General features: G+C 36.6%; 1 protein-coding gene across 1 annotated transcript in view; it reads right to left on the reverse strand.

Moving 5' to 3' along the window:
* Positions 1–25805, reverse strand: part of slit3 (slit homolog 3 (Drosophila)) — a 742110-nt gene that overhangs the window by 110453 nt on the left and 605852 nt on the right. Inside the window, exons 15-18 of the mRNA XM_030145427.1 lie at positions 18366–18516; positions 10215–10289; positions 6496–6639; positions 3449–3592 (exon numbers count right to left, since the gene is read on the reverse strand). Of these exons, the coding sequence (XP_030001287.1) occupies positions 3449–3592; positions 6496–6639; positions 10215–10289; positions 18366–18516 (514 nt within the window). The remainder of the gene's footprint in view (positions 1–3448; positions 3593–6495; positions 6640–10214; positions 10290–18365; positions 18517–25805) is intronic.

Raw genomic sequence — 25805 nt, forward strand, 5'->3', positions numbered from 1 at the left:
ATGTCCTCCAATAACACACTAAGGTTAACATTTTGAATTTCAGAGTATTTCTATGAGTGAACTATAAAGGGTTAATGAAGAATTCAGACTCAAGCATTGCATTTACAGTTTATGTAGACCAAGAGAAATGTGTTCAAATGCATTATTCCATTTAAAAAAGCAAAATATTCAGATTGGGATGCATTTCCCAGGAATTTATAGGGTGTGTATTGTATTTATGTTGTGTGGAAAATCCAAAAATATTGTTTTTTTCTTGTATGACTGTCACTTTTTTTTTTTTATTTATCTTGATTCTAATAAAAAGAATGTTGGAAAAAAAAAAAAAGCAAAAAAAAAAGCAAAATATCACTCCTTTAATAAACCAACAAACAGTATGTTGGACCTGGACATTTCCACAGTACTGTAGAACCATAGTTAATGACGACTTTTAGAAATTGCGTCTACTTGTGACTAGCTTTCACTTCATCAACTGCTGAACAAACACATCTGAATGCTGCTATTTGTGTTACAATATAAATGTTGTGCTGCTACAGATAAGGACGAGTTATTTTCTAATTTCCTTGTAATGAACTGACCCAACTGGATGGCAACCAGGCCTGAGCTAAATCCCTTCCTTCCTGTTCAACGTGTTAATCTCTTAATTAAATGACCAAACTCTATTGGGGAAACAGTGCGCTATAAAAGGAGGCAGATATTAGAAACGGGCGGGAAAGAATAACAAAAAGCAAAACAGAGCAGATAATGGAAGAAAGGAATTGTTAAGAGAGAGGCTGTTCATGTAAACAAACAGCAATAATGCTGCAAACACAATCCAGTGTATTTGTATGCGACACAATGCACAGATAATACAAACCTAATGCTGAAAATGAAGGAGGGAAATGTACGATTCTATTCATGTAGCAATAATCACCACCAGCCCCTGTGAGCCGACCAACTCCATTCCATAATGCATCTCTTCATCCACCCTCTCTATTTTTCTTGTCTCCCATCTTTCCTCCCAAAAGACTCGAGAAGAAAGCTGAATTAAAGATGACAGGTACACAGAAGAAGAACAAAAGCCAGGACAGGAAACAAAGCTTGGAGGGAAAGAAAGAGACAGAACTGAGGATGTAAGGACACAGTTTCGGCTCATAGCATTCCAGGGTCCAACGCTAGGTAAAAAGAAAAAAAAATACACTGAAATAAACCTCAAATGTTTTACTGAGCTGAAAAAATCCATTATTTACGATCTTCACATTGGGTGGTCAGAAGACTTAAGAAAACACACACATACACGCACACACACCGATGCTATACAGGGTGGGGAAGCAAAATTTACAATATTTTGAGGCAGGGATTGAAAGACAGTGTATGACCAATTAGTTTATTGAAAGTCATGAGAATTTATTTGCCACAAGAAAATGTACATAATAGAAAATGTTTTTATTCTATGTGTCCTCCTTCTTTCTCAATAACTGCCTTCACACGCTTCCTGAAACTTGCACAAGTGTTCCTCAAATATTGGGGTGACAACTTCTCCCGTTCTTCTTTACTAGTATCTTCCAGACTTTCTCGTAATAGTTTTGCTCATAGTCATTCTCTTCTTTCCATTATAAACAGTCTTTATGGACACTCCAACTATTGTTGAAATCTCCTTTGGTGTGACGAGTGCATTCAGCAAATCACACACTCTTTGACGTTTGCTTTCCTGATTACTCATATGGGTAAAAGTTTCTGAAAAGGTATGGATAATAGTGTTAGGTATGATTATGACATCAATATATGTTTGGTTTCAAAACAATTGACGTAGTGCCTGCTGAGAAAAAACAACTAAATGTTCATTGTAAATTTTGCTTCCCCACCCTGTATATTTATTTAGTTTTCTGTTGGTTTGACACCTTCTACTCTCTGCTTTGTACAAATTTAGCAGCAATATTCCTTAACTTATCTCCAGTCAGAACTTTACTTCATAGTTGTTTTTGCTAATCTACACAAAATCCACTCACCTTACACAAACACATATACAACCAGTGGTAGGGTTCAATGCATTATGCAATAATTATTTTATTTTATGGCTATGTCTACTACCACAGTACTGTGGAAAAAAATATCAGTTTGTCTATTGCCACAGACCAATCAAATGTTAGTATTTGTACTAGAGCCAATCACGGATACTGAACTCATTATCCTCTTGTTGCCACAGTACTGTGGTCATATACGGTATATACGTCACTGCATCCTTTTGTGCATTTTACTGTCACAGTACTGTGGCAATTCATGGAAGAAATGACAAATGAGTGATAGTATATAGTATAGAGGCGGAGCTACATGTTAGATGCAGTAGTGTGCTGTGTGACTTCTCAGTTCTGTGTCAGTTCAGTGTATCGAGTGCTGTGGTTCTGCAGAATTCTGCACTCTGAATGTTGTCCCAGCGGCTGATTGATCTCAATGTCGGATTTACCTTACTCTAAATCCATACAAAATAAAAGCGTGAGATTTGGCATTTTCAGGATGTTACAGCTTGGAGGTTGTTGTTGTTCTTCCTTGTAGCTCAGGGAACTTTCAAAGCGATAACACACATACAACAGAAGGGAAAGAGAATGACAATCCTGGAACTGCATGACAGAAATATTCACTATGAATATTTCCAGCAACCCAAATTAATCTGCAATTACATCTGTCGATCATCTGTATGAAAACCCTTGAGTGGACAAACCTTCTGTCCAGAGAGTGGTGTCTAATTCTCATTTCCACTTAGACCACTTCAATTATAATCTACTGAAGGATAATTTTTGATCATTGTTGCCAAAAACTGTTGTGCACTGAAGCTTTAAGCCTCATATTTAATGATTTACACTGCAGAGACCAGGTTTATGTCACCACAATGTGAGCATTAAATCAGTTTTACACCGTAATAACATAAAAAAAAACAAAAAAAAAAAACAAAAACTAAACCATATATTCTATTGAGATATTGAGGATGTCTTGGTTGCAGCAGGTGTGAGCATCTACAGGAAGAGAAAATCAAGCCTCCAGATGCTCTATTTGGGCCCATTAGTGTGTCTGGGGTGTGTGTGTATGTGTGTGTTGAGGAGGGGGTGCAGATGCTGAAATATATTTAGCTTTGATAACAAATGTCCTGGGATCCAGACCAATCTAGTCGATAATGATGGAGAGCATCTGTGAGGAGAATAGTGTCCAGAAAGCAACATGTGAGCTAATGTGAGTGTGTGTGTGTGTGTGTGTGTGTGTGTGTGTTTGCGTTTTCACGGTCACTCCCACAACAGGGCTGAAAAATTAGGGGATAGAAGCCGAGACAGAGAGATAGATGGAAGGAAAAGACACAAAGGATGTGGGAGGCTCAGGCAGACGTGTTGAGAGACTGTTGGGATAATGGGGATAAAAACAACAACAACAAAGGTGAATAGGAAAACAGACAGAGGGAGAATCGCCCAAGGATTTGACTCACATGGTGGACAGAGAGTGGAGGGTGGAAAAGGCTCCCGGGGCGATGCTGGAAATCCTGTTGTCGTACAGAGACAGGAGACGCACCGAGCTCAGACCCGTAAATGTGCTGTTGTCGATGCAGCTGATTTGGTTGCTCCGCAGCATTCTGGAAAAAAAATATCATAGTTAGGAAACGAATGCTCTGTTTTACCTATTATGAATAAACAGAATAGAATAGAATAGAATAGAATAGAATAGAATAGAATAGAATAGAATAGAATAGAATAGAACAATGAATCAAATAGAATAGAATATCAAATAGAATACAATAGAATAGCAAATCAAATAAAATAGAACAGAATAGAGTAGCAAATCAAATAGAATAGAATAGAATAGAATAGAATAGAATAGAGTAGAATAGAATAGAATAGAATAGAATAGAACAATGAATCAAATAGAATAGAATATGAAATAGAATACAATAGAATAGCAAATCAAATAAAATAGAACAGAATAGAGTAGCAAATCAAATAGAATAGAATAGAATAGAATATGGAAATCAATAAGAACATAATAGAATAGAATAGAACAATGAATGAAATAGAAAAGAATAACGAATAGAATACAATAGCAAATCAAATAGAACAGAATAAAATAGAATAGCAATCAAATAGGATAGAACAGAATAGAATAGAATATCAAATAGTATAGAATATCAAATCAAATAGAATAGAATAGAATAGAATAGAACCATGAATCAAATAGACTAGAATATCAAATAGAATAGAATTGCACAGACTGATCACACTAGTAATCATGGAGTATTCAGTAATGTGCAGCTGCAAGTAGTATACATATTTATTTATTAGTGTCTTTATTAAATAGGAAGAAAAATAGTAAATATGCACACAGCCCACACAAAAACAATCTGAACTAAATTGCTTCTTAAGGCGAAAGTCAGCATTTAGTGTGACCTCTGCTCACACTGCAACAAAGTCAACCAAACAGTAGGAAAACATGAGCATGTGTTGAATCAAACCTGGTGTAAAAAACAAAATTAGTGCAATAAATCTCAAAGTGCCTTGACTAATAGTACAAGACACAGAATGCAAAGGGAGGTCACATGTATTCTGTATATATTTTTATGGATATTTTTAAATAAATATTCCGGATGTGTTTTGATAGAGAGACTGCAAAATACATGTGCACATTTATTTTAGGTTGCTAAAGCCAGAAACTTACAAACAGCTTCTGAAAATACTGTTAGTTTAAAGTAAAGAAGAATTAACAAATTATGATTTAGCCAAGAGGGAATACTACGCTGACATTCATATTTTCATTGGATTTCTGAAATAAAACAGAAATACAGCTCAGTCAAACATATATATGTCTATTCCAGTGGATCCCATGTGTTCAATGGATGTCAAAAAACAAATTTATATAAGACGTTAAAACAAAGAAGATGAAATTACAGGAATCATAAACAAAGACTAAGCATAAATTCAACCCTGTAGCCATAAGAAAAACATGACAGAGCCTGTAATTTGACATTAGCCTTTGACATGCAGTCATGTGGGACCATACAAACTAAGTTAGTTAGCATTAGCAATCTCTGGGACAGGCTAACCCAGTTAGCAAGGCTATTACTGGAGCGGGGAGCCTTTTAACATCGCACAGAGACAGCCATGATGCCATTATACAGTCATTAGCTAGCATATATAAGCATGATAGCATTAGCTAGTCGTTACTGAGAATACACAGACAACAGTAGCTTGTGATTTTGTGCTCTATCCCATAATCCCTAACTGGATGCTGGCCTATTTATGGTGGGAGTCCCAATTAGAGCAGCAGCAATATGCTGTCATTAGCCTTAATTTTTAGGGTGAGTGGAGGAACTCCCTTCCTCTTCTGGGTCAAATAGAAAAAGGGAATTAAATCCAACATCTGCTACTGCATGTGCAATTAAAGCAGAAAACAGAACTGAAATAGTACAGAAACATATCAGAAGTAGCATCTGCCTTTGCCAAGTTAGCAATAAAGAGCCTCCATTTACACTAGAATAAGAAAACCAGGGCAGATACTCAACTATTGATGACTTTATAAAAGATGTGTGTTTTTTATTGTGTACCTTGAGTTTATAGTTTCCCAGACAGTTGGAATCATCAAGACACAAGAGGTCTGGTGATCTCCGCCCCACTGGGATATACAACGGTCTTGGTTTGTTGTAAACATGCAAACAAATGCGTATAACTAGATATTCTGCACTGTTTGTCCAGATTCTGGTCCCACTGGATTAGACCAGGATCTGACCTGTACCTGAACCCAGGTCAACCAGAACATAGCCCTCCCCACCTCTATCATCTATCTATCTATCTATCTATCTATCTATCTATCTATCTATCTATCTATCTATCTATCTATCTATCTATCTATCTATCTATCTATCTATCTATCTATCTATCTATCTATCTATCTATCTATCTATCTATCTATCTATCTATCTATCTATCTATCTATCTATCTATCATTTAAAACACCACACACTTTCCCTCATTAAAAATGAAGTTCAAATAAAATGCACGATATAATATGTGAGAGGGTATGTCTTGATTGACCCGATCATGTGATTTTCAAATGTTCATTGTGGTCAGTTTCAGATGCTGCAGCTCTTTCATAATTCATAGTTTGAGTTCTTGTTTGTTCAGTATTAATTGTCAGCCTTGTAAATCACAGCTGGACTGACTGTACATATCCAGACCAAGCAAAATAAAATCCTCACTTTGTGCAGTAATCTACACCTGGATTTTCCGCCTCCATCCAGAGTAATAGACATTATACAGACTAAATATAGTCTAAAATTAACGTTAATTTGCAAAATAGTATAGCAAACTATTACATGATTACATTTACACAAACAAATTAATTTTTGCAAATGTCTCCAGTTTGAATGTCTGGGGTTGCCAGAAATTTGTGACATTAAAATGGGGCCACGAGCCAAAAAAGGTTGAATCACTGTTATAGACAAACACATTTACCACCATCATGTGTGCACTATAATGTACAACTTACAGTGTTTTCAGACCAGTGAGGCCTCTGAACATGCGTCCCTGCAGTCCAGTCAGCTTGTTTCCAGTCAGAAGCAGCTCCAGAACACCACTGGCCCCATCAAACACACCCTCACGAATGTCCCGTAACTTATTGTTGCTCAGGTTTCTGCCAAAAGAACACAGGTGATTTTCATGCAACTTAGTAACAAACAACCACAAATATAATCCATGTGTTACAACCACTCACTATATTTCTAATTTCACCGCAGTAATCAATCATGTCCCCTTCAACTAATAAATGTTAACTCTTCTCTCTTTCATCTTCATGTCCTTGTCTTGTACAATAGATATTCCAATAAAAAATAAATGAGGAGAGTGGACACACAACTGAAAATGATTGCTATCTATCTCACTTGCACTCACAATGAGACAAATGAAAATGAAAAGCCAGCGTCGGCCGTAGAGACAATAACATGAGATGATAGCTATCATAGCTACTTTAGCTCTCATTCATAGCCAGTTTTGTGTCGTTTCTTATCAGTTTTTGCGATGAAGAAGACGAAGAAGAGGTGAGGAGAGGGAAGGCATCGAGAGGGAAAGAGGCAGATGATTAACAAAACGGAAAGTACATGACTGCAGACAAACTTGGCTGGAAAATTAAGAGTAGCAGAGAAGATGTGAGGATAACGCTGTGGATGTGGGAAGACAGGAGGCAGGGGAAGGTGGAATTGAAAAGGAGAGGAGAAAAGGAGATCAACAAGCGAGGAAAGGAACGAGAAGTGGAAAATGGAAATGAGTGCCGGCCAATCTATATTGTCAGTGACACTGCTAGATGGTTAGCAATTTCCTCTCCAATAAATCAACTGCTGGTCTCTGCTCTGTCTTTCTCTATCTCACTCTGACACACACATACACACACCTAGAGGAGGTTGTAGATAAGGCCTGACTGTAAATCTCAACTGAAGGCCCATCTTCTATTTCCATTTAATATTTGCTTCCTCCATTCCTCCTATCCACCTGTCTCTACCCTCTTCCCTCAGCTCCTCTTCCTCCTCACCTTACTCATGTCTCTTGCGTTCAGTCCTGCTCTCTCTGCAGGTATTTTTCTCACATTTTTCTCCTCTCTAATTTTTCAATTCACCCCCCTCTCCCCTGATCATCATCTTCATTCCTCTATCTTTCCTCCTTTGCTTTCCATTACCGATCCTCTGTATGTTTGCCTTCTCTTAAAGGTTCAGTGTGCAAGATTAGGGGGTCTAATTGAAGGAACAAAACATATTAATCATGAATTATTCCGTCAACTTTTATTTAGTTTTAAGATTTATTTTAGCAGACCACACATCAGGGAGGAGGGGAAAAGGAAAATAATAAATAATTAAACTGATAGAGCCATTGAAATTAATAGATAACAATAAGTAATCTGTAGAGTCAATATGAGATAACTTTGAAACTCTTAATCAGACATAAACAAATTACAGGATTCATTAAAAATAAATAAATAAATAAATAAGAAATAATAATAATACATCACACTTACATAGGGCTTTTTTGGACACTCAAAGACGCTTCACAAACAAACAAAACAAAGGAGGCTCAAGAAAATGCAAGTTTGAACAGGTGAGTTTGGAGCAGTGATTTGAAGTTTTGTATTGAGTCCGAGTTCCTGATGTTTTGTGGGAGTGAATTCCATAGGGTGGGGGCGTGTTGAGCCGCATTATGTAATAAATTCCCATTATGTAATAAAAGTTCAAAATGTAATAAGAATGTCATATCATCTTGTAATAAAGCCACATTACGTAATAAACTGACGCATTTTGTAACAAACGACCTCAATGCATTATGTAGTAAATTTTTTCGCATTATGTAGTAAGTTATTACAATTTGAGAAATTTATTACAAAATGCACTTGACACATTTTTATTTTCAGGAAAATGTAATGTGCTAAATTAATCTTTAAACTGTGTGGTTAAAATTCTGATTACATTACCTGTAGCTCCTGTGACTAATTTCTTCTAAATTGCTCTGAAATTATATTAATTTGGATTATTAATAAATAATGAACAATGTTATTACATTTTTTTTTTTTTTTTTAAATAAAAACGTGTCAAGTGCATTTTGTAATAAATTTCTCAAATTGTAATAACTTACCACATAATGTGAAAAAATTTACTACATAATGCGTTGGCGTAGTTTATTACAAAATGCGTCAGTTTATTACATAATGCGGCTTTATTACAAGATGACGTGACATTCTTATTACATTTTGAACTTTTATTACATAATGGGAATTTATTACATAATGCTGCTCAACAGGGTGGCTGCAAAACGCACTTAAATAGGCAAAACCTGAGACTAAGATAAATTTTAAAAGTTTGAGTGTTTTTTGTTTTTTTTTATCAGGTTCCATTCATTGGCTGCAGCAGACTGGAAAGACCATAGGCCAAAGAAGGAGTTGGATTTGGCAGCATTTACCCTCGTGTAAAGAGGAGAGTGTGCATTGTACTTTGCTGCTTAAATATTGAGTAAAAGGACTCAAAAGACAAAGACACGACACTTGTTATAAACAAGTGTGAACCAGTGGACGTAGTGGCAAGAATGCACTGAACACCATTTGATCAGTTTGTTGAGATGACAGTTTTGTGTACTGAATGTGTCGTTTGTAACTAGTTGAAAAGCAAAGTGATAGATTGTGTCAAATTCACGAAAGATTCCAATGAAAGCCAGCTAATAGATTGTGCATGAAAATTGAATAAGCACATGGCAGCCATTTCAGCAATCATATGTTTGGTGACAGTAGTAAAAGAAGAATAATTTCTATACAGTAAAACGAGTTCTGAGTTGAGTTTTAACTGCAGCATTGAAGACAAAGTATTTTCTATGCAGATACATTTCGTGAGATTCATTTGTTATTTATTAGACTATCATCTGCAGTAGGATCATTCCATCTCTAGTGGTGATGTCCAAGTTGGGAGGGGATGTGACACCCTTGTGCCCAAAATACATAACTTTAGCTTTGATATTATTAAATATATGTAATATTTCAAAATAACAATGTTGATGAGACTTAATCACGGCATTAACAGATAACAGGAGATAAAACAGTAGCATAGATGAATGTATCATCAGCATATTGGTTAATTTCTGCATTAGTAAAAACCTACAGATTGTCATTGATAAATATGGAGAAGATAGTGGGGCCAAGTATTGGCCCTTGAGGGACACCTATTGAAACATGAGGAGAACAGAGAAATGGGCGTCTGTGCCATTTTGGAGAACAAAGCTAACTCAGAACTAACTCATTAGCATATAATTACATGAAAATAAGAATTGTATATATTTTTTATCCATCCAAACCTACTTCTTTAATTAATGTTTTCTTCGATTTAATCCTGTGTAGCATCCAGTGTTAAGGTATACTGATCTCATCTACTATGTTTGAGTGTGGAATTGATATCACCATGTTGAGAGAGAAAAAAAAAAAGACAAGAACAAACAAAACACTGACTCTAATGAAGTTCTCTTGTGATTTTAGCAGATACTGTAAAGTGTGATGAATAGAGGTGTATTCATTTGATTGTTACTGATACCATATTTCTTATACACTCTGAACCTACCAAAGTAAACAAAACCATGATGAATGTCTATGTCATGTTTCATTTACATACCTGGTGAATAAATAAATACACAAACAAAAAAGAAAAGAATCCCTAAGTGCTTTTTTTTTTTTAAAGGAATACGTACATCTTCTTTAGGTTAGGCAGCTTCTTAAACGTCCCCGAAGCCTCCAGCACGGTAATCTCATTGTCGTTTAACCGCCTACAGAGAGACAGATAGAGTCAGAGTCAGACATTTATTCTGTCACATACACATTCACATATTCCCCCCACATCCAACACCCCCCCTCAAAAAAAAAAAAAAAAAAAAAAAAAAAAAAAAGCCATAGAGGAATGACTGTGTGAAGGTTAAGAGGCCTTTAGTGACTGCGCAAACCCAGAGGAGTGGAGCAAAAAATAATTTAATAAATAATGGAAAAGAGACAAGAAGGGAAGAGGAGGCCATGAATCTTTTCTATACGGTCATCAATACCCACACTGCCCTAAGCCAAGGGAAAACAGTTTGAGAGATAGGAAGCTAGACATCTGCTTTATTGAGGTAATTTGTACTAAAAGGGTGCTGCTAAAAGGAAGCTCTTTGTGTATGTGTGGAAGGGGTAAAGAGAAAGAAACGGAGGAAAGATTGGGAAAGTTCAGCTGGAGGGGACACTTTCTAATGAGATACAGAGGGACGTAAAAGATGGATCAACTCGGATAAAGTAGAGCTGAAACAATGCTCTGCAAAGTTGAAATTAATCGATGATAGCGAGAAAATCTGGCTCCTTTTACTGAGGATTTCAGTCGCATATTTCAAATGTATTAAACCTCCGTAAGTCCTGATGTGGAGCCCTCAATATCCACTCCGAGTGCACTGAAAACATTTATTAAGCTCTGATAATATTATGGAAGGGCTGTTGTGGATCTTTTAAAGAGTGGTTATATAATGAACAGTACTTAACCATAAATCAGCATCCTACCTCTACAGTAGATGGTGTTTAACAGCGAAAAAATGGCAAGTTTGAGTGTGTACTTTACTTAAAATATTTTCACCACTCAGCCCTCAGAAGCTGCTGTATCGCTCTACTCAAAGTCACCAGACTCTCCTGACAAAAACAGGCATTTTAACTCCGACAACACAGAGTTGGCATCGACTGTCGTCTAAATGGGTTGGGCTGTGACATGTTATTGCGTTGGTGTGTTAAATAACACAAAAACCAGCAGTCGACATGCAACTCTTGTGTTCTACATTGTTAAATTACTGGTTTTTGTCAAAGGAGTAGCTTTAAATCACAGACTAGATGTATAAAAATAGTGGACAAATCCTCCATGACGTCACCGTTTGGTTTGTGAACTGCAGTTCTGAAGCCTTGACATGTGCAACATAAAATAAGAAGGTGGAGCTGGAGAAAAGTAGGGGATTGAATGAGAACGTACCGAAAACACAGACTTCATCAACACTTTAATGATAAGAGCCATCAGGTAATTTACGCTACTTAAGTAAAAGTGACACATGACGTTGTATTTGACAAAAGTATTATCTAAGTCATAAAATACATATATTAAAAAAGACTAATTACAGCTATTTGGGCTGATTAGCACAGTAGCCTCGCATGTATTGTAGCTTATTTTGACATGGAATTAGCTGATGTCATCATGGCTATGTATGCGGTGATGTCAGCATATCAATTACCTCTATGTATGTGCCAAGTTTGAAGTAAATTGAAATAAAATTAATGTTTTGATAGGTGTGAAATTTCGCCCATTATAAGTAAACAGGAAAAGATTTTAAAAATGAATAAAAGATTTGAACTGTGACCTACATTTCCCAAAATGTAAAGAGATCTATTCTAGGTCACTGGTAATCTATAAACCCAATTTAGTATTAATTCAACCAATAGTTTTCCTTCTCGAGTGTTAACAAACAAACTGAACCAAAAACAATACCTCTTGCCTCCCCATCGAGGGTGGGGTAAATACTGCTAACATTGGCTAACACAGCCAAATTAAGCAATTTATTGTAGTAATGTAGAGGCAAAGTTCATGACAGAATCTTCCAAGTGCAACTACAACAGAGCTGCCTATTAGAGAGAAGAATAACGTTCATTCAGCAAACACTAGCTAGCACTAACTAGCTAGCAATCACTAGCTGTCAATCAAAGCCCATACAAACAGACAAACTCACCTGTCAATCATATTGTCCCTTATTTAGGTATGTGTTTTGGGTTAATATAATTGAAACCTGTGAGTTATATCAAAATTAACTATTGGGGAAAAAACTGTAGCAAGCTGTAAACATGCATATTTCTGCTGTAACGATGTCCGTTTTAACATGGAGGTCTATGCGAATTGACTCTTGTATGTAGCCATCCCCAAGTGGATATCTAAGGTACTGCAGATTTTGACACCATCATTATTGTCACGTCTCAGATCTAGAAGTTACTGCTTCCTTTAAAGGTAGGGTAGGAGATGTTTTCCTGGAGCATTTTTTACTGTATTGCTTAAAATTCCATTCACAACCCGATTGCAACTAATTAAATAAATGCTCTACTACAAAATTTTTTTTTTAAAAATTAGTCAAATGTGGAATGGACAGGAGTGAAAAAACAGCATCCAATCATTTTAACCGGCCCATCGAAATGACTGAATGTTGAAATGTCTATCAAACTCAACTGCCCTCTTTCCTCTGGGAATACAATCCGGTACTCTGGAGGTGTGGCTTTCGGGGGAGATTCTGGAGAAAGTTTTTTTTTTTTTTTTTTTTTTTAAACTTTTTTAAATGTATTTATTTATTTATTTATTTAATTTTTCTTTTTTTATATTTGTACTTTTGAATTGTGTACTTTCAAAATGTAGCTTGTTCAAACCATTTTTTCCAGGATCTCCTACTCTACCTTTAACCCTTTCATGCACGAATTATGAGAACCTTGATCAACATTTATTTTCTTGAGTGTTTTTATTCCTCTTTAGGCATAAAAAAAAAAAAAAAAAAATGCAACTGAAAATTTTTTTATGAATCTATTTTTCATGAACTTCAAAAAATGTCCGCTCAGTTTGACACCGTGGATTTAATTTTTGAAGCAAAGAAGCATGTATTTATTGATAGATCATGTGAAAACTATGAAATAACAACACTTTTAATGCAGCTAATCTGATGTTTTCTCACATTTTATCATACTCTAATACTAGTCATTACTCACTTCATCGAGATAATATGCATAAAAAAAAAAAAACCTTTATGTAAAAAAAGAAAAAAAACCAAAACTGTTTAATAATAATGACAAGCAATTGATTTCCACTCAAACATGTTAGTGCAGATCAGGTTTATCAAGAACAGCAAAGTTACAGTAATGGTATAAATGTCAGTGTATTATTATGGGATGGTGCATAAGTGTCCACTGTGTTGGCTAATATGGAACTAAAACAACAAAACCCATGAATATACAAGAGAACAGCTGGAGAATAGCTGTCCACTGTAGTGACCAGTATGCATGAAAGGGTTAAAGACAGCACTGTAACAGCTTTGTTTCCCTGTCAGTTAGGTCCATCTCACAACACGGTAAAGCAGTGAAAATGCCTTAAATATAGCATACAGCACTAAAATGAGAGTGTCGACCATCACCATCTACTATAGGCAGTAGGCTGGGTAAGTTCCATGTGTAAGGCCATATAAAAAATACAAGCTAACCCTTTAAGATCCAGCTCATTCTGGGGTCTGGACACTCTAAGGGCCCATGTCAAGGATTTCTATTGCTACTGGGAAGAGTGACATAGAAAGAGCCAAAGATGGACAGAAAAGGGGAAGAGAGCAAAAACATATATAAGCCTTTAGCTCAGCCACGACCTCCTCTGATTTCCCCTGATAAGACAGGTTACACAACACTCAGTGGGCTGTGTGTGTTTCTGTCCATACATGTTTGTGGCTTTCAGAAACCCACTGGTTGTTCTTAAGAGAAAAACCCTGTGAAAGAGAGAATGTGATGAAAAAACAAAAAAAAAAGCAGCAACTTTGATATGCCCTCTAACCAACCATAAAGGACAAAGTTTAGTTTTTTGATGTGATGCACCCTGGGAATGGACGGAGTGAAAAGGAGAGAGGACTGGGTGGGGGGGGGGGGGGGGGGGGGGGGGTTGACAGAGAGAAACACAACTGAAGGGAGAGACAGAGAGGAATGTAGGACTAATGGCCTGTGTGAAACTGGCATTATTAGTTATCTAAAGTGGCAGCCATGGTTGAATTCACCATCATACAACTAATGACTATAAGTAATTCATTGACAGCCATCCTGAATGTGCTGTAAAGCTGCAGCGCCCACTTATTCTGCTGCTACTTACCATTATATGACCACAGTAGTCTCTTTTCCATTGACCCTCAAACTGCGCAAATATAACTTGCGCATGAAAATTTACCTAATGGAAAAATGACAATTTCGCCAAAAGTCTCATTTTTCAATTAAAAGTTTTTGCGCTGGCACGAGGTGCATGGATTTTCAGGTGTAGCGCAAATGGTATATCATCCAAAACTGCAATGGAAAGACCTTTTTTCGCAACTAGAGTATTAAAAAAACGGATGTTGAGGGACGTTACAACAAGCAAAAAAGAAGAAGACATGTCACGGTATGTGTGGACACACCAGGAAACCCAATCATTTTTTAATTTAGTACGAGACAGAGGGGTAATATATAATAATAATGAATATATCTGTAAATCAACACCATATTTACATTTGTCGCCATGTTTATGGAATGACTTCTCGTGTCATCTCGCGATAATAACTAAACAAATCATCGCATTTGTGATTTAATGGAAAAACCAACATTACGCACTTCTGTTTTTTCGACACTTAGTAAATATCGGTAAAGTTTTGCGCAGATGTCCAATGGCAAAGCGACTAGTGACAGTCATGTTGCAAACTCTGAACCTACAGTTGTGGAAAAAATTATTAGATCACCCTTTGTTTTTTTCAATTTCTTGTTCATTTTAATGCCTGGTACAACTAAAGGTACATTTGTTTGGACAAATATAATGATAACAACAAAAATAGCTCATAGTAGTTTAATTTCAGAGCTGATATCTATCCATTTTCCATGGTTTTCTTGCAGAACAGCCTGGTTCAAAAACACTTTCTTTCTGTATGCCATAAGACTGCTCCACTCATTCTAACACTTCCATTTCCTCACCACATGCACCTACACAGGACTGCGACACCATGACCTCTGTGCCTTATTGCCATGAGGCTTTGTCTCACAGTTTTTTGAACTGTGCAATATTTTAGAATTTATTTAGACATTTATCCTTATTTATATTTTATTCAAGTTTTTCTATTTTTATTTTTAATATGTATATTTATTCTTTTATTTAAGACTGTCATTGCTCCTGTTGTGCACCGAACCATTGCATCGTAATTTCATTTTGATGCAAATCTCAATGACAAATACAGTATGTCTAAGTCTAAAAGCCAAAATCACTGGTATCTATCCCTTTTCCATGTTTTCTTGATAATAACCAAAATCACTTCAGTTCTTACATCAATATCTATGGCACTGTACTGCCAAAACAGTGCTTTTGGGCATCCCATGTTTTCTTTTCTGTCTGTTTTAGTCACATGATACACACAGGAGTTAGTACTGGATTGCATATTCATTGTTTTTGATGACTTTTGATGGTCTAATAATTTTTTCCACATCTATACATCACCTTCATGTTGTGATTCAACAGTAAACTTTGCTTCTGGTTGAATTCCTATTTCCCATCCATAGATATTAGCTTATTGAGCATTCAATCAAGGACCAGCTCCTGAAGATAAACTGCCCACAGATTTTAGCACCAGCACCCTTTTGCTTGGGTTGTGGTGTAGAATCAAACAATCTTTTTTCTTTGTATTTTGTGACTTCCAAACCTCCTAAAGCCTTTGACCAATTCTTTTTCACAGCAGCAGCTCTGCGTTTGATGCTACGCTTTATTTTTAGTACGTCCCCTGAATTATAAATGCTTCCTCTTTCTTTAAAGACATATTATCATAATCTCTTAGCATAATATTTTACAACCCTTACACATATGCACGTGGTATTTTTTTTAGTGGCTTTTTACATATTCTGAACAGATACAGACTTGTTAATCTTTCTCATAATGAGATTATGTTATTCCTGTTCTGTGTGTTATCTGTTCTTCTCTTTCCATTTTTCAGCAGTAAAATCCATGATCCATGGGACTGTTCAGTATTCTAGTGTGAGACCCTTCGCTAGACGTGATGATGGCTCCTTTGGGACTTAGAGGGAGATGGAAAAGACTGTTGAGAGGCATTTTTTCTCCGGCAGCTAAAAATGAAAAGTGACATTCACGATACAGCTCTGACAGACAGACAGACAGACAGACAGACGGACACACAGGGAAACCCAGACGTGTGCATGTATGCATATGTGTATATGTTTTCATGTAAGTTTGCATTTTAGTATCCAAATGATAAAGTCAAAAACAGCTTTGGAGTCATTTTAAGGGCTTTGCATCCTGGGTTTGTGCAGCCAAAAGATCACCATGAGCTGGTATCTGGATGGTAACAATTCAAGACTAAAACTTGATTCCTTTTCAGAAATGCTTGTTTTTACTGTTTAAGGTCATTCTTTCTCTATATAAGGCAGTAACAATCAGGCTACAGCATCAGATTTTATTATTTAACAAGGAAAACCTTAAGTTTGTGTAATGTTTTACTGCTTAGAGAGAGTACATCCATTGAATGTTAACATTATTCATGACAATGAACTTCGCTATTTGCATGAGCCAAGGCTAAAAACGTACAATATTAAACAGGTTTGTCTTTATTCAAACATGAAGATAAGAAGACTGACTTAAAACTTCAGGGGAAACTACATGCCTTTTTTCTGCAGCGCTGTCATCTCAGTCCAAACCAGCAGACTAAATGTAAAGACAGATCAACCTGATGTCGACTCATGCTGTTATGGAAAAGTGAAGCCATGTCTGTACCGACGCCTGGAGAGGAGCGGTAGGAATTTTATCAAAGCCGCAGGTTGTCAGTCAGGTTTTCAACCTCCATAACCATCTGAAAATGTCTGTAATTACCCCAAAAACCTGCATCAGTGCACACTTTCTACAGCCCAAAACCCAGGGAAGGAACAGATGCAGGACTGTTCCCAGATTCTCATCCTCTAGCGATACTAAAAAAGTAAATGCTATAACTTACATACATTTTGGACTGTGAATTTTCATCATCTTACCTACGACAAACAGTTGAGATGCTGGAAATGCACCTCAGTTCTAGAAAGAGTAATGCCTTTTCCAACAAATTAGCCATGGTTCTTGAGCTTGTTGTCTTCAGGATTCTTTTAACCTTGATACATCTAGTGAACCAGCCCATGATTCCACAGTTTTTGACCTGAATTATCCTTAATAATGCATTATTAATGGAAGGTGCTGCATGATGCCCAAGGACACATAATATTCTAAAATATTAAACCATCATGATCAACTTTTTGGCAAATTTTTTGTCTCTGTGATCTGACTTTTGTGTGTGTTTTTGCTTGTTTATTATTTATTCTTGCTGCTTATTCTTTCTCGTGCTTACTTTTAGCTTTAACTCCTTAAAACCTGACTTGTCATCGCTGACACACCCTGCGCATATACAGTTTGGATGGCTGTAACTCTTTCACTGTCTGTGCAAATGGAAAAATTCCAACAGTTTCTGAAACCTGAGACATAGCGCTTTATGGGGTTTGTTGGGTCATTACTGTAATTTCACTCACACCTGTACTACAAGCTGGAAAAGAAGCCATTTTAGCAGCATTTTAACATGCAGTAAACTGTAAAAGATAGCTAGATTTTGAAAGATTTGGGGGAAATAAGTGTTCTAGAAAAATGGGCAAAGGGACTCACTCACAGTATATTTTCTAACCTTTTTGTAGTCAAAATAAGAAAAAAAGTCCAGACAAACCACTTTAGGCTGAGGGCTGAAAGGGTTAATCTTAAATTCAGTAGTTGCTAAATCACCCCAAAACTCTAGGTTTATTCATCAGTCATAGCTTGTTTTTCGTACTTCTTGCTGTTATCTCCATCCTTTTTTTCAATCTGTTAAACAGGACGCACCTACAACAGTTTGAGCTTCAAGAAAAGGTACAACCTACATTTTTTTTTTGGATTCCAGGTTCGAAACCAAACCTATCTTATTTTATGGTTCAATTCAATTCATGGACTGGAACTGCAGTTTGTCTGTGTTACAAGCCTTCAATATATTCTGTCTTACTGTATCTTACATATGCATGGAACAGTAGGAAAATGCCATCCAACTTACAGGTCAGTGGTGTGTTCAGGAATGTGTGGGGGTACACGGGTTAGTTTCAGGTTGGAGCAGTCGACCACGGTGCCTTCACAGCGACATTTCTCTGGGCAGACCAGATCTTGGAAACACTCTCCACTTAAACGGCTGCGGTAGTCCTCTTGACCTGCATATGGAGATGACCAACACAATAACACAGGAAGGAAAGAGGTGAAAGAGGGCGGGAGAATGAAGCCGGCACAGGGGTGGAAAGATGCCGAAAAAATATAAAAAAGAAAATAAAGACAAAGAGAGAAAAATGAGAAAAAAAAGTTCCTGAATTGATTAACACAGAATAAATCCTCAAAAAGAAAACATTCAACCCAAAAAAAAAAAAAAATCCTTTCTGCTTACGGTGTTTTGCAAGAAATGAATAATGTGTTATGATTTGCCTCAGAACTGTTTCAGCTTTATAATAAAAACTAAAACCGAAGTTTGTGCTGTAATGCGGGGAGGAACACGTCTGCATGGCTACCTCCGTAAATCAAATGAACAGAGATGCAGATCAGAGATTAATGTAGCCAAATGTGGTTTAGTCCCGGATGTTTTTGTTTAATAAGGTGTGCCAGAGACCACTTCTGTTATTGAGATATACCATGTGAGCAGAAATAATTTAGTGGCTGCAGAATAGACCTGGTTTACATCATGCAACACTTGTATTTGTGCCCCACGCTCTCACATTTATCATTACCTCTTTCTGGTCCTCTCTCTCTCACATCCCTGTTTGTGTATCTGTTCTCCGTCAGTTTAACTTAGTCTGTTTTCGAGTATCAGCCTGCTCTTGGCATCGACACTGGCAAGAAATTGTAGCTTTCCCCTTGTGCTTTTATTTTCTTTCTCCACGCTCTCCTGGCACACTTTATGGCTCATCTGTTCTCTGCTTGTCATTGTTAAACAACTGAGACCACCTATCGAGAGGACATTTGCAAAGAACAACCTTCATTTGAACTCGGTAAATGATAACTGCTCTTCAGATGATGTCTCTCTGTTGGGGAAATTGGTTGGTTAGCGTTCATCAGAGGCAGAGTAGTTGGGAATAATGTTCCTGGGCTGCCACAAACCTCGTTGGTTAGCGAGGTATCAAAAACAAACAGCGAGGGAGCGAAGAGAGGAAAATAGGGTTAAGGAGGGAGTAGAGAAAAGAGGCTTTGGTGTTTATACACAGGACTCAAGGAAAAAGGAACCTGGACAAATGTTGGGATTTTTTTTTTTACATTCTTTGGTACAAAGGTGAAGAGCCATGCTAGCCACTGAAGCACTGCCATGCTATTGGATTGGATGTATGTGCGATCAGACCAAGTTTTATCAGGCAAAAGCTTGTGTAATGTGGCAAAAATCAGGGAAAAGTAAATAATACTGGAATGGATAAAACAAAACTGAGCTCCTGTATCTTAACTCTTAATATTTTATGTAAATACTCAACAAAATCTAACACATTTCAGTTGGATATATGTTTTTTTTTGCAGTATTGATAATTTCTTTCCTGCTTCTTTAATTATACTTGCATGGAGAAACTGTAACACATGATAATTTCCCTTGGGGTTAATAAAGCATTCTAGTAACACCCTCATTTTTACAATAATGACCAGCCTAACTGCATTTATAAGACATTTCCCTGCTTTTTCTATAAATAACATCATACTCTGATCACAACATATCAGAATTTCAAAGGCTTGGAATATGCTGAAGTGTTTTGATGATCTTTTTTGGGGTGTCTTGTCAAAAGAATACCTCAGAAAACAATCCTGCTAGGAATAAAGTGTGGATGAGTTTTTCCAGGTTAGCATTCGACATGAGTTTGGCTGAATTTGTAAGAATACGATACAACGATAATCTTGTTACTGCTTCTATGTGGCTATTTAGGCTAAGATCAGACTGAACATTCATGCTGGTCTAATTTAATATTTGTGAGGTTTAATTTAGCTAAACCTTTGAGCAGATAAAGACAATTTCCATTTTCTTTGGTTAATAGATGAGAACCTGCACATAGCAGCACAGCAGTTTACATATGCCTCACCGCTTGAAGGTTCTGAGTCTCAGTCGAACTGGAGCTTTTACATATTGAGTTTTCTTATCGCTGTGTGGTTTCCCCATCAAAAATATTCTACATCAAAAGCAGGCATATGTAGGGTCATTCTCCTGTCATGTCCTTGGCAAAGGCACTGATGAAGATCTGAAGGTGGTCCAAAAGTGCCTTCAAAGACAGCTCACTGCTCCTGAAGTGCTAATCGCAAAAGCTAATTGCTAATGCTAGGTGCTGTGTATATCAGGATGGGTAAAATGGTAAAATCTTTGCATTTTCATTATTAAAAAACTCCAGACCACCTATTTTGCAATAATAATAGAAAATCCAAAATACAGGGATGCTCAGTATATTACAAAATGTGGCATATTATTACAATATATGGGTGTTTATTTATTAGTTTTCTGTCTGTTGTCTCTGTGCTCCTACAGTGCTAAGGCTAATGACATATGCTAATTATTAATACTAGTACGCTAATGCTAATGCTAGGTGCTGTGTGTATTAGGATGGGTAAAATGGTTAAATCTTTGCATTTTTTTATTATTAAAAAAAATCCAGACCACCTATTTTGCAATAATAATACAAATATCCAAAATACAAGGATTCTCAGTATATAAAAGAATGTGGCATATTATTACAATATATGGGTGTTTGTTTATTAGTTTTTCTTCTGTTGTCTCTCTGCTCTTACAGTGCTAAAGCTAATGACTTATGCTAATCATTAATGCCAGTTGCTAACGCTAAAGCTAAGTACTGTGCATTAGGATGGGTAAAATGGTAAAATTCTTGCATTTTCATTATTAAAAAAACTCCAGACCACCTATTTTACAAAAAAAAAAAAAAAAAGAAATATCCAAAATACAGGGATGCTCAGTATGTTACAAAATGTGGCATATTATTACAATATATGGGTGTTTGTTTATTAGTTTTCTGTCTGTTGTTTCTCTGCTCCTACAATGCTAAGGCTAAGGACTTATGCTAATCATTAATGCCAGTCGCTAATGCTAAGTGCTGTGTGTATTCTTACATTTCATCATTAAAAAACTGCAGACCACCTATGTTGTAATAGTAATAATGCAAATATATTAAGTACACACATGTTCAGACTGTGTATCACAAAAAAATAATTAAAAAAATTACAAGATGTGGGTGTTTTCTTTTGTTTGTCCATTTTCCTTCTCTTAGTTGTCTCTCCTTTTTCTCATTTACTTTCACAATTTGTTATAAATATTTAGCATGTTTTTTACTTATAATAAATAAAAGAATGAGGGTGTTACAAAATGATGAAGCAAAAACTTGTCGAGTTATTACATAAAGCACTGTTTTGCATTTTACGTACACATATTATAAATCATGCAGTGTCATTTAGCTGTGCTACTATTTCTCGTTTACGGTGGAGCACCTTCTCCTTCTCCTCCTCCTTCTCATATTTTTGGTGTTGCATTGTCTTTCTCTGGCTCAGTTTCATTTCTTTCTACTAGAAACAGTTCCGCGTATCCGAGGCGTGTGATTGGCTGGGAAAGGCAGGTGGGCGTGTGCGAGGCGGTCCCTGGCGCTTGACGGAACCATGTGATGTCACAATAGGCGGGGCCACATGGTTAGATCAAGCACAAGAGACAGCTGCACGAACCAGTCAGAATGCAGGTCCACACAGGAGGAAGGCGGGGCAACAGAGAGCTGCACCAATCAGGAGCAGGGTCCATACAGGAGAGCAGAGGTAACAGACAGCCGCAGATCCACACAGGAAGAGGCGGAGCCAGAGAACTGCCCACCAACAGCGAAAACGTCCAGACACGTCCAGAGAGGAAGAGGAGATGCAAGGGACTACAGAGAGGAAGGGCTGAAGCAGAGAGGACAGCCATGACCAGCTTTAGGAGCATTTGGAAACTAATTCTCCCAATTCGCTCAGTGAACAGAGAAATAACATCAGGGGTTTGCTTACCATTGAGACTTTCTGAGCTAAAAATGTTCCACATGTGCTCAAAGCACTTTGGATAAAAGCATCCACCATTTAATGGTATTAGTTATGCTATTTTGTGTGTGCTCAAGTACAAACACATAATGGAGATTACAAAGAGTGGAAATCTCATGTTACCAGATGGTGGATCTCTTTTTGTTGTTGTTGTTATTGTTGTGGTGTTTGCAGCCTTTTTCACTTTGCATCTGCATTATTATATTCTATATTATTATGTTTCTCCCCTCAGTGATGCAATGACAAAAATAATAATGGTTTGAGTTCATGATATTGACTTTAAAATATTAAACTCCACCCTTTCATTTTCTGCAAAAGGTTAAAAAATACAGTTGATTTCTACTATTAATTAAGGTGTTTTCTTCTTCCTGGATAATAATTTTTCAATCTTTGTGGAGTGATAGCTAAACAAATACCTGTTTTTGAGTGGATGGAGATTTAAGTGCTGTGACTTTAACCCATAAAGACCCAGTGTTACTTTTGTGATAGTTCCAAAATGGATTTTTCTCTCTATTTAACCTTTCTTAAGTGATTTATCACCATTTATTATAGTATTATCCTCAGTATCATGCGTTTCTTCAATAAAAACCAGGTATTTTCCCATATTTCATTTACTGATCATGTAGATGTTTATAAAAGCTCAGATTAAAGTTAATCGTCTTAATAGTAGAAACAGAGAAAAAATGAAGAAAAAGTGACTTTTTCAACAAAATTTAAAACATGTCTCTCCATCCACTGTCATTGATCCAACTCCACGGGTTTTACTGGTAAATCAAAGTTGTAGAAGATGATGGTGTTACCATGGTAACTACGGAGCCTCTGAACATCCAAATAGGTCATATCTGATGACCATGAAAAGATGACAAACTGCATTTTACATCAACTATTTACATGGATTGATAGGTTTAATGGATCAGAAGTTATTAAACACTTCATATGGTAGATGTTTTTGGTCACCAATGGTTGTTTGGGTCTTTGTGGGTTAAAAGGGCCAGGCCTCAATGATAGACAGTATCTCATTTTGATGGAGATCTACGGCATCAGTAATGCTCATTTAAAGCTGTACGAGCTGAAATGAACTGATGGAGGGGGAAAAAGCCAGAATATGGAAATGCACATCATCTCTCTGCAGGTTTCTCCTCTTGCTCCAAATAAAAAGACAAAATGTACCATAAATACAGATGAACCTGACACCAGTTAATGCCAAGCTTCCACAATGAGACAGAGATTGGAGCAGTAGCATCACATCCATGTCTCATCAATGATTCATAATAACAACTGTCAATCATGTAGTTAGCCCTCCTACCTGTCTGAAAACACCTGTGATTGGACGAAAACCTACATCACAGAGAAGCTTTTCGAGGAACAGGTGTAGAAGTCCTATGTGTTTTCATACCACATAAATAACAGTAAGGTGAAATGATGATGCAAAAAACACATCAAGCATTGGAACTTTAACCCTTGAAAACCAAGAACTATTTTTAAATGATTCTAAATGATTGTGTCTACATTTAACCTGTAGTGACTTATAACCATTTGTTATATTATCCTTTGAATTTACAGTTTTTCAGTGGTATTTTCCTGTAGTTATGTTCATTAAAGCTCAGAGCAGATTCAAAGGTTATTACATCCAAACAGAGAAAACCATTCAAGTGACTTTTTCAACACACATATATGAGTAACTGAACATAAATACAAATGTTTACAACTATCGCATTTGTCAAACTCCATATGTTTTAGTGGCGAATCAATGTTGTAGAAGATCACAGTGTTTTTATGTTCACTATGGAGCCTCTGAACGTCCAAATGGGTCATATCTGATGACTATAAAAAGATGACAAACTGCATTTTACCTCAATTATTTACATGCAATGATTGGATTAGTTGATCAAAAGTTACTAAACATTTTAGATCAGTAGATGCTTTTGATCGCTAGTGATGGTTTAGGTCTTTGAGGGTTAAAACGAAAGAATATACTTGAATAAAGTCCTAATTTCACTGGGATAATCTTTATTTCACACTGTCCTGTTCGGTATAAGGTACAAAGCAGGTGACAGTTACACTCGTCCTGAACTGACATGAATCACCTTCAGCGCTGCTCTGTTAAAATCCTATTTACTTGCGACTGCTATTTGCAAATAATAGTTTTGGAAATGTCTGTAATGGGAATTTAAAAATTCATTTCAATGATCCATAAAAATGCATAATATGCATAATATTTAAGACAGAGAAAAACAAAGTGCAGAGTCGCAGCAGAGAAGCGCTGTGGATGTGAAGTGTACACCGCCACAGACGCACACTTATATACTCACACAAGTGGGCGATCACAGTCTATGACCAGTCCCTGCTGGGTTAGTTATTGTGCTGTGTCAGTATACGGAATTGGCCTGCGTTGTAATTAGTAAGACCCATGGCTCGTATCAAAGAAAATAACAGTAATACAATACTTCCACTGAGACAGACTGTGAATGTGTGTGTTAGTCTGGCTGTTTGTGTATCAGGTTCTAATTACATACATAAACCAACAGTTATACAGTATCATACATTTGTGTTCTGCGACTAGAACCTGATGTGCATTTGCTTGGTGTTGAAGCAGACTATAGCGGATGGTTTTTTCAGCCTGGAACTGGAAGCCTGGCACTGATTTGCCATCCATTTTGTAATTACCCTGCCCCCCCGAAGGTGAGGCAAGGGGCTTTGTTTTTGGTTCGATTTGTTTCTTTGATTGCTAACACTGTAGCAGCAAAACTATTGGTTGAATTCACACCAAATTGAGTTTATAGATTGCCTGTGACCCAGAAGAGATATGAGTACATTTTGGGAAAAGTACATCAAAGTTAAATTTTCTTTAAAGAATTTTTCAAATCTTTTTTTTTTTTTCCCATTTACTTATAATGGGCGAAATTTCAAATTTCAATTGTCTATAAAAAACATCAATTTTGTTTCAATTTACTTACTCACTTGGCACATATACAGGGTGGGGAAGCAAAATTTACAATGAACATTTAGTTGTTTTTTCTCAGCAGGCACTACGCCAATTGTTTTGAAACCAAACATATATTGATGTCATAATCATACCTCATAATCATTATCCATACCTTTTCAGAAACTTTTGCCCATATGAGTAATCAGGAAAGCAAACGTCAGAGTGTGTGATTTGCTGAATGCACTCGTCACACCAAAGGAGATTTCAAAAATAGTCGGAGTGTCCATAAAGACTGTTTATAATGGAAAGAAGAGAATGACTATGAGCAAAACTATTACAAGAAAGTCTGGAAGATACTATTAAAGAAGAATGGGAGAAGTTGTCACCCCAATATTTGAGGAACACTTGCGCAAGTTTCAGGAAGCGTGTGAAGGCAGTTATTGAGAAAGAAGGAGGACACAGAGAATAAAAACATTTTCTATTATGTACATTTTT

Source organism: Sphaeramia orbicularis, chromosome 10, assembly GCF_902148855.1.
Source record: "Sphaeramia orbicularis chromosome 10, fSphaOr1.1, whole genome shotgun sequence".
NCBI classification, from domain to species: Eukaryota; Metazoa; Chordata; class Actinopteri; order Kurtiformes; family Apogonidae; genus Sphaeramia; species Sphaeramia orbicularis.